Genomic DNA, 10,441 nt, shown 5'->3' with positions numbered 1-10,441 from the left:
AAGAGCAGAATATTGTTTTCCGTTAGAAAGCAAAGGGCTTTGCGTCCCTGCTGAGACCCTGGAAGAAAAAAACTACCAGGACTAGTCCCTGCCTGTCCCGGCAACACTACACCACTGTTAGGAAGATACCAAAAATTAAAAAGTGGCACGTCCTCTACATATATATTTGTGTACGCGTGGATACGTTTCCTCAGAAATAAGTGAGTCCCGCCGCCCTCTGATTTCAATAAGCCTTGCTTCCAAGTAGGGCTGAGCAGGATCGCCCCTACGACGAGTCTATTACCTAACAATACATTGCGGGATCAAAGGCCGCGTTCCTTGCTGCCCCGGCTCCTCGACCAAGGTGTGATCCCAGACACACGTGGGCGCACGCGCTCTATTTCCTTCCGCCCTCAAGACTTGCAAGGGCTCTTGCGGCGGTTGAACTTTATGTGCTCATGCCCAGATCGGGGCGGCGGTGCACGTGGCAGCCATGCCCTGGCCCAGTGATTTGGAACTCCGCTGCTTGTTAGATTAGAAGCCAGCATTTCAGAGATGTTCTGAAGAGTCTCTTTTGGAAGCTTCGATTTCATGTGCGAAGGAGAAGAACCCTAAAGAGTTCTGCTCTTCGACTTGACGGCTTTGTTCCTCTCCGAGGTCACGGTCTGATGTGGCAGGTTTTCAGCCTGTGCCAGATTGTACTACAATAACCGTCTTTCCCCTCGTCCGCTCGGTTCACCTTTTTCAGAAACAAGCACAATTTCGTTCATATTGGATTGGTCGTCTGGCGCTCTGTATGGGGCGTCGTGGAATAGATTTATTATGAGGGGTTTCTTCTCCTTCTCACGCCGGAGACGTTAACCGCCCAGATTCGCCGTTTGCCATGCCAACTCCAGTCCGCAAGAAATTATGGCTCCCCCTTTGGCAGTCGCAGGGGCAAAGAAAGGAGCGGTAATGCTGTATAATGTAATGCATATACACCGAGAGAGAGGCGTGAAATGAATTAACTTAAGATCTGAATGGTACCAAAGTCCATCATTACTGTTTGGGGCCTTCAGAAAAAGTTATTGCAGCAGCCTTTACTGTCCCGTGCCACTGTGCATTATTTGCGGGGTGGGCGGGAAACAGAAAGACATGCTTTATAGAAGAAGGAGCTGTTGGTCGGTTTTACCCCTGACCTCTCATCCTTTCTGCCCCCCTCCTGCAGACCTGAGCTACTTGGCTTTTTAAAAAAAAAAAAAGCAGCGTTGCTGAGATATTTACAGAATAACAACAATAATTTTAATAAATCTCCGTTATCGAAACGAGCTCTTCGGAGTCTGTTAGTAATTTTAGCAGAATGGGATTTTCCTTTCTGTTGCTTGCCAGTTGATGCTCTTTTCCAAATTTCCACAGCGGGGGAAGCCTGCGGATTTTTTTAAAAAACCCTAATGATTTCAGCATGCGTAGGTTCCCCCCGCCACCTCTTCCTCCCTCCTTTCTCTCCTCCCGCCCCTTGAATTTAATTTTATTTATTTATATGCTGCTCACTCACTGGAAACAAGACTACAACCCCACAACCAGTTTCCCACTTTGGGATTAGCATGAGCTGAGTGGGTGCTCTGGGTGGAAATAAATCTCGTCGGTAGGCTAGATCTGCCTCTTCAGCAGAATCGGGGGAGCGGGGGGGGGTCCTCTTGGACTCCTCTCCCAGCTTCCAGCGTTTTGCGCTGCTAGCTGGCTGGCTCCTTTGCAAGGCAGCTGAGAGTAGCTCGCAGGATCCGTGACATCACGGGGCGCTGGGCGGGGAGAGGGGCTGGGAGAGGGGAGGAGGGAGGGGGGTGTTTTCCAGCTTTAAAAAGGCAGCAGTCACAGACCAGCCGTGCGTCAGAGAGAGACTTAGAGACTCTTCAAACTTTCCTGATCAAAATAAACCCCAGCCCTGAATAAGACACCAGGAGAAGGGAGGGAGAGCGTGTGTGTGAGTAACTTCCTAAATGCTCTCTCTCCTTTCTTCTCTTTGGAGCAGGATCTCTTGTGCCTGCGCTGCAACCCCTCCTTCTCTCTCTCTCCCTCCCCCCTCTCTCCCCTCCCCAATCCCACTCAACGCTCATCTCAATGACGTCTCCCTGGGGACAGCTGCTTAATATTTAGCATTATTCTAGAAAAACGGGTTTGGCGTCCAATTTCGTGGCGCGGGGAAAGCACCAACGTTGATCCTGCGTTTCATACATTTAGAGACACGGGGTGTATTGCGAGAAATTAGAAAGCAGGGAGAGAGAGAAAAGGGGGGGTCTCTACCTCCTCCACCTTCATCTTACTCCCCCCCCCTTCTAACTGAGTGGATGCCAAGTAGCGATCCTCTTAATCAAATCCTCTTTGCACCTCGAGATCCAGCCAAGTGGTGAAAGATAAACTCTTGTTGCGTTTCCAGCCGTCTCAGCAGCAGCATGAAATCAGCAGAAGAAGGTAAAGTACCGATCTTGGTTATTATGCTCCCTCCCTCCCTCCTCCTCCTCTTTCATGCGATCTTGCTTACTTTTGACATTTTCTTGTCCCGCTCCTTGAGGCGGAGAGAGCCACGCCAGGGGAAACCCGGGCAGGCGCCGGGCTGTGCGTGCGTGTGTGTGCAAAGGCGGGAGGGACTGGTTGGCCAGCGCTTGGCGCTGGCTGCTGTGATTGGGAGGGAAGCGGTGTCCCCCTGGTGTTTCCCCAAAGCAGCCTTGAGGTTTGCTTGCTGCGACTTCTTGCCAATAGGTGTCTCCTCTTCTTCTCTGAACTTGGCCTTGGGCTCTTGAGCAGGGGTGGGGGGGGGGGAAGGAGAGAGCGAAAGAGGGAGATCTTTAAAAAAAAAAAAAAGGCCGCGCGGGGTCCTTTGGGGTGGGCTCGCTGCTGGGTGATGTGCGGGCAGAAGCCTGCCTACGCTGGCTGGTTTCTTATGGAAGCCGGTGGAAAGGAATCTGAGGGGTGGAGCAGTCTCATTCTGAAACCAAAGGAATCCCAGGACACAGTGGAGTTCTCAGAGTGTGTGGCTGCCTCTGTGCATTGTATGTGTCAATGTTTTACAGAGTTAACAGCGTGCAGAACCAATCCAGCCCATCAAATTACTTTTAACCACTAAATGCTAACATTCAATGACGCTGGCTGGATTATGATGAAATGTCATTTTAAAAAGGCCTCCGATGGAGCACACCCTATAATTAAAACTGCTCGTAATGCCTTTTTTATATTAAAAAAAAACTTTTCTTTTTTAACGTCTCAGAATATTTTGAAGCCTCAAAAATGACAGTAATCCCTCCTCTACAAAAAGTGTCTGGGGGTTTTTTGGCTGGACTACATGAAACCTAACATTTTCTGACCACTGCTTAGAGTAATCCGTTTGCAAAGCATAGTGTTCTGATGTAGTGATGATTTAAGCAATTTTAAAATAGTTTTTTTTTTAAAAGTAAAACAAATCATCTTGTTGCTGGGCTTCAGCAAGATGGCACTGAAGAAACTGGTTGGGAAATTGCAACTTAATAGCTGCACCTGCAAATCAGTCAGGAGTACTTGGATTTAAGCAGATGTGCAGTCTAATCCTGTGTATATTTACTCACAAATCAATCCCACTGGAGTCAATAGGACTTTGTAGGTGTGTGTAGGATTGCAGCCATTATCACCATTCCATTTCTGTAATCCACAATAGTTCCAATAGCAGCCCTGCACACTAGTCCTGAGCAACTGGTGGCACCTTGATTCTAAGAAATGGGATTTACTTTGACAAAAGTCCCATTTGTTTCAGTGGGATATAATTTTGAATAGAGGTGTTTAGGATTACAGTTTTTGGCAATTCCCAATTGTATAAATAATCAGGTACAGTATAACTGCAATTCATCAACAGGGTGTTTCACTTGCATCTCCTCTGGAATGGAGGTGTGCATTCATATATCGGCCTGATTTACCCCAAAGTCTCTACATGCTTTGGGGGAGTAATTCACACACGATTCAGGGTTTTCATTGCGCATTAGATTGTAGCCAAGTTATATTCAGAGTTTTTAAAAATCCACTTTTTGCATTTGGAGGGGGCAACTTGGAACTCACAGTAAACCTAGTTGATTTTACTGGGACTTACATTTGAACAAATAACTAAGTTCCAAGTCCAGTTGGAGTGGACAGGACTGATTTCATGTTGCATGTTTAGGACTGGTAACAAACAAGTTTTAAAAGTATCACCTTCTAGCTTGTCTATGGGTACGTGTCCTAGTGTTGCAAATATCAGTCAACTATGGTAACCAGCACTTTAAAAACCACCACCACCACCACCGGTCACCTGTAATGATTTAAGTAAGGACAAACTAAGTTGACTTTCTTATATACATCTCAATCATCTGATATAGTAATATGCATATCCAAGTATAGCTGTTACAAATACACTGTTAGATGGAATGTATTGCATAGGAAGATACATGAATGTACAGAGTTTAAAACTGTATAAAAATAGCTATCACTGTTTTTATTTTGAATGAGATTCTGCTTTGGACTGTAACTTAGGTCATATTTTAAAAAAATGTTTCATGTAATCATTAAACTTTTAGCAAGTGCAGTGAATTTGTTCGGTTGTGTGATTTCCTGTAGCTTCAAGTGACTTTCACATCACTTCAAGTCTCAATTTTTCAAACTGTTTAAAAAACCCTACCCTGTTTTGGCAGAACCTTTGCTTTGATAGGAAGGTGCTTTGATAGTATAGGTGTGTGGCATTATGTTGATTTGGAAATGAATGATGCCATTACTCAATACTTTGTGGATTCATTTACAAGGTCCTGAGGTGCAGAAAGCCCACCCTTTCTCATGAATTTTCACAGGTGAAATGTTAGATGTGGAATCTAACAGCATTACTGAGAGCCAGACCAACTGTCCAGTATACTCAGTGTCTTTTTTCTGGCAATGCTAATGCAGACACAGTATTTCACAGAATCTACTTTTTAAACACAGATATTTTTATCATCTGGAATATTTCATCCCTCGCTAGATGGATTAATTCTCTGGAACGATCCTTGGCAGTACACAGCTTATTACACCTGTCATTTAGTGATGGAACCCTATATCTGAAATAATTCATATTTCTCACATTCTGATTAAATTGTCACTTTAGTAACACATAGTGCGTTCCTGGTTGTGTCTTTTTATTGCTTGAAACATTTTATGCAAAATGATCTGACTTGAACAATTTCACACGCTTTGGTGGCCAGGCCCTAAACACATGGAAACTCAACCAAAATTAAGCACTTCCTCAAAAGAAGAAAAAAAGCTAAAGCAAGAATGTGAGGTAGAACCTCTGGGAGAGGTGCAAACAGTTGCTGTGAAACAAGAGCTTTTCTGAGTGAGCCTTGTTCAGATGAGGAAACAGGCCAATGACTCCTAACTTCCTGGAAACTATTTTACTCTTGTGCTGATGATTAATGACAGGAATAAATGGGACAGCCCCTTGGTTTTTACAAGTCTTTTACCTTGAGACCCCTTACCAAGACATCTTAAGGCAGAGGTTCTCAAATTTGAGTCCCCAGATTTTGAACGATGGCTCCCAGGTACAATGGCCAAGGGGATGATGGGAGTTGTAGTCCTACAACATCTAGGAACCCCTCACCTTAAACCATTATGTGGGTTCATGTGGCCTTGCTCTTCTTGACTCCCCACAACCTATGCTGTGGGGGCAGTATGTGAGGTGCCCCCACAGCATAGGCTGAAAATAAGTGTAAAACCTGGAAGCAAAATATGTGTCTGCTTTATCTTTGTTACACTGAGGAGATTCTCACGATTGGCCAAAAGCGGGCTAAGAGAGCCTAGCTTGCTTTGGGGCGAGTGTGAGACCCACTGGGCTCGCAGGCAAGCCTAGTTTCCTCAAAGTGGGTAACCCGTTTAGGTAGTCCTCCCCTTAGGTGAGGTTAGCGGAGTGAGTGCTCCGCTAACACCATCTATGTGATCGTGTATTGCCGCGGCATGGCTCCACGCTGTGGCAACACATGAGGAGACCCCCGCCGGGAGGCTGAAACAAGCCTCCTGGCCCTGGGTGTCTCTCCAGGGTGCCCTGCACTTGCGCAGGGCATCCTGGAATTTCCCCGCAGCCCCCACCGGCTCTGTGACGGAGCCGGCAGTTGTGTGGGCGGCCGATCCGGCCAGCCAGGGCTGGCGGCGTACTCATCTGTGGGGAGCGCAGGCTAAGCCCGCTCTCCCCGCTAACCCCATTCAGGTGAGTCTCACTGATTGTGAGACTCACCTCCTAAACTGTTACACAGACACAAGTGACTTGCGTGTAGAAATGCATCATGTCTGACATGCATGTCATTCATTACAAATGGGTATGCTGCTAGGAATCTGCAGTTGGTTCCTGCTCTCTTGCTCATGTATAGCACAAAGCAAAAAATCTGCACGCACACACACACACACACACACACACACACACACACACACTTATCCAACCATAACTTAAAAAAAAAAAGATTTCACTCAGCTTCTTATTCTAAAGAGACTTCTACGTAGGAAATCTTTAATGTGTGAAATGGCCCTTAGGGGTTGAAAAGGTTTTATGAGAAAATGTGATGAGCTAAAGGCAATGTCAGAACAGAGTTGCAGGAGGAGAGGAATATTGTGTCCTGTCAATCCATAATTTTCTAATTGATGCTGAGCCATGTATTGATATTTGTAACTGAACTGATATGCAGAGTTAAAAGGGTTAGGGAATGTTTTAGGGCATCTTCCTGGTGCATCAGCAGTGATAGATAGAAGAGTGCAAGTGAAAACAACAAAGTATGATGTACTCTTCCAAACAGTTTCTTTGAGGTCTTCTGAATTTCCAGCTATGCATTTGCACTTTACAACTCTCTTATAAAAGGTTCCCAAGCAGTTTAATGTCTCTTATAGATTATGTTCTTTCAACTAGTCGTGTATTGTGGTCCACCAGAGGCTCAATACACCTGTTTTTATTCTGTCATCCTAGGACTCCAAGATGAGGGGGTGGGTTATAAAATGTGCTCCTTTGACTGGACAATCTGATGGGTGGGCTACATTGGTGGGTCACAAGTTGTAAAGCCCAGCCCTTCAGGCCAGTTTGCAGCTGAAGTTGTTAAATCTAGAAATATGTGAGAACTGGTTCTTACATTTGCATGTTGGCTAACATGACTTTAAAGAGCACCATGGACTTATCAAGAATGAACAAAGACAGTAGCTTTGAGTCCAGTCAAAATGCCTGCACTGAAGCCAGATAAAAATACATCTATTAACATAATATACAAATAGGTCTATTCACATCACATGTCTGCCATGCAGCTGTTAAAAAGGCACAAACTCCCTTTAGAAAGGTGACATCCAGAGTGTATGGATGTACAATAATTTGGATCAGTGTTGCCTCTAACACTGTGCATACGCTTGTGCATGTGCTCACAAGGTTTTTTTTTTTAATGTCCGCTCGGTTAATTTTAGATCTCACTCCGGCTGACTCAGGAAGGCCCCACTCTGAATGCATGTGTGCACACACTGCCTTGATACTGCCACCCAGAACAAAACTCATTCCTTATACAGATGGGAAAAATTAGAGGGACCCTTGATTTGGAACTTTTGACTTCACGTATTTCATATACTATTTGCTACTGCAGTGATCCTGAAGGGGCGTGGTGTGTACATCAAACCAACAACACTGTGCAACGCTTAGTACAATTGATTTCTAAATGCCTGCTGCCCTAGCTTTCAAATTCAAGTTCTCTGCTTGTGTTCCGTGGAACTGCTTTCCTTAATGCACATACTCATGGAACAGTTTCATTTCTAATATCATTACATATTTGACTTTTGAACAAAATATTTCTATATCTAATAATAATAATCTCTGCTCTGCCTCTTGATGTAGTTTCAAGCTACCTTATTCAAAGTCTTACTGGCACTTTGTGCTGTAACACTTTCGTTTGTTCTGTCTTGAATCTAGTTTCTCTATATTTGAGGTAGATACAAGCCCTATTCAGGTGTTTTTGTAACAGTGGATACTGTTATGTAACACTCCCCCTCCCCCCCATCTGTTTGAAGAGACCAACACTGTATTTGGGAAGATATCTTCTCCATGGCGCCCCAGCATTTCTAATCTCTGGGAGGATCTCTCCTCAGGTACAATGCTTCTCTTTTCAGACAAATGCTGTACTCATGGCCATGTTGGGGAGGGAACAGAGTTAGTGAATCAGCATTATGAGGAGGGGCTTACTGGGTGGCAGTGTATCCTTGTACATGGTTGCCACAGTTTAAGAGGATCAGAACAGGAGCAAAGATATTAAATTATTTAAATTATTATTATTAAATTATTTAACAATCTTGTACTTTGACCAATTGGAAACTCTCATTATACATATATAACTTTTTATTTGTGTTAAAAAGGGTTTGGGCCTTCTCAGTAGCCACTCCTAGATTGTGGAACATGCTTTCAGTGGGAATAAGAGGCTTATCATGTCTGGAACCCTTTAAGAGAGCCATAAGACCCACCTCTGCAGTTTGGCTTTCAACAACATTTAAGTGTTTTAATGGTTTTTTAATGAGTTTTACATCTTATCTTCTATCTATCTATCTATCTATCTATCTATCTATCTATCTATCAAATTTGTTGCCTGCACCAAACTTCTGTCTCCAGGAGGTAAATATTGTAAATGGTTTTATTTTTGATTGAACCGCCCTGATCCATATTTGTATGGGTGGTATATAAATGAAATAAATAAATTCCAAAGTTGAAATAAACATAATACTGAACAACAAAATAGTTTATAGTTTTAAAGCTTTGTGTTTTAGAGCTTTTATTTGTATTTTTAAATTGTTTTAATTGTGTCCAATATTTTAATTATTTTTAGATTGTAAACTGCCCAGAGACATTTTTGTATCCGGCGGTATAGAAAAGGAAAGAAATAAATAATCTTCCCTCATTAACAAACATGGGCACTCTAACATATAGCAGAGACTTGATAATACATTATTAGATGATCAAACAATCTTTATTGCTTCACTTGATAACACCCATGTAACTGTCTCCTCCCCAGAGGCGTAACTAGGGAAAACGGCGCCCGGGGCAAGCATTGAAATGGCGCCCCCCCAACATACTACATTATACTTAGGTTTTTCCTCACAAGCGCCCACCGCCAAGCCAGACCACTGACTGGCCACCAGGCACCAGCAAAGCAATGGGGGGGGGGGCGCGGGCAGCGCGGAAGGGACCGCTCGTGGGGGAGGGGGCGCCGACATGCTCCCTTGACTGCTGCAGCGCTGCTGCACTGAGCAGGAAACATTTGTATTAACAAATAATAATTAAAAAATTAAAAAAAATTTTTTTGTCATGGCGGCGCCCCCCACGTGACCAGAAAAGATGGCGCCCGGGGCACCTGCCCCCCTGCCCCCCCTATAGTTATGCCTCTGCTCCTCCCATCCAGACACATTCAACCACAGCTCTGTTTCTCGTCTCAATTTCAGATATGCCCTTATGTCTCAATTTACCTAACCAATTGAAGAAACAGAGATGCTCTTTGGTTTTCTTTTCTGAAGTTTTGACATCTGATACATGGCTAAACTAAGACTTCAGTTTGAGCACACATTCTTGGCCAATAAACAGCCTCTTTGACTCATTTTTAACCTACTTTCTTAAGGAAAGTAAGCTTATGAGATCACCTGGCATTCTGTGTGTGTGTATGTCCCCCAACTATCAACTTCACAATGCTGGACCAATATGTACCAAATTGGGTACAGTTGTAGGGACACCTTAATGGCATAGTTTGTGATTATGTCATTCACCCCTATTCAAGATGGCGGACATGTAAACTTTTGAGATGCAAGTGGGCTAACTTGTGAGGATGGTAATTATCAATTAAGATTATAGTGAAAGGAAAGTAGCAGGTTGGTTCTTACCAGAACAACTTGTGTCACATAGCTCAATTCTCAGATGACTGTCATGGATAATATTAGATATTTCTTTCCTTGGGTAGTAATATTCTGTCACTTTAAAAAAGCACTTAAATCCATCATACACACCTAATTCTTCTCTATAATTCATTTTTCTGGATATTCCACTCAGCTACCTATCCATCCTTTATATAGTTTTGAGAATCTTAAAAAATATAAAATTTACAGTAACTGTTTGAAATCTTCAGTTTTGGTTCTAAGATTGAGAAATAAAATGTAATGGAAGGTGATAGCATGGAATAAAATTCCACAATTCTAGGCTTGGTTTTCTCCACATTAGGATATCTTATAACATGTGACACCATCATGTTCCTCATTGTCTGCTTGATCACCCTTTAGTATACCTTCGGAGCTAATGAGATACTGAATAGTGATCTTGAAAATCTCTACCTGCCACTAGGCATATTGAATGTACATAACCAGGAATTTTCAGTCATTCTGGATTTGCACATAACTATTTATTTATTTATTTATTTATTTATTTAAGATTTTTAGAACACCCTTCCGAAAGGCTTAGGGTGGTTTACAT

At 43.3% G+C, this 10,441-nt stretch overlaps 1 protein-coding gene across 1 annotated transcript in view; it reads left to right on the top strand.

Annotated features, from left to right (window-relative positions):
* The first annotated feature begins 1,822 nt into the window (after positions 1 to 1,822).
* The window catches only part of NFATC1 (nuclear factor of activated T cells 1), a 208,262-nt gene continuing 199,643 nt past the window's right edge, over positions 1,823 to 10,441 (top strand). The window contains exon 1 of the mRNA XM_053249189.1: positions 1,823 to 2,427. Coding sequence (XP_053105164.1) covers positions 2,409 to 2,427 — 19 coding nt within the window. The 5' untranslated portion in view covers positions 1,823 to 2,408. The remainder of the gene's footprint in view (positions 2,428 to 10,441) is intronic.

This window comes from Hemicordylus capensis, chromosome 4 (assembly GCF_027244095.1).
Source record: "Hemicordylus capensis ecotype Gifberg chromosome 4, rHemCap1.1.pri, whole genome shotgun sequence".
In the NCBI taxonomy this organism is placed as follows: Eukaryota; Metazoa; Chordata; class Lepidosauria; order Squamata; family Cordylidae; genus Hemicordylus; species Hemicordylus capensis.
The sequence above is the reverse complement of the archived record's forward strand: the minus strand, read 5'-3'. Positions and strand labels throughout refer to the sequence as shown.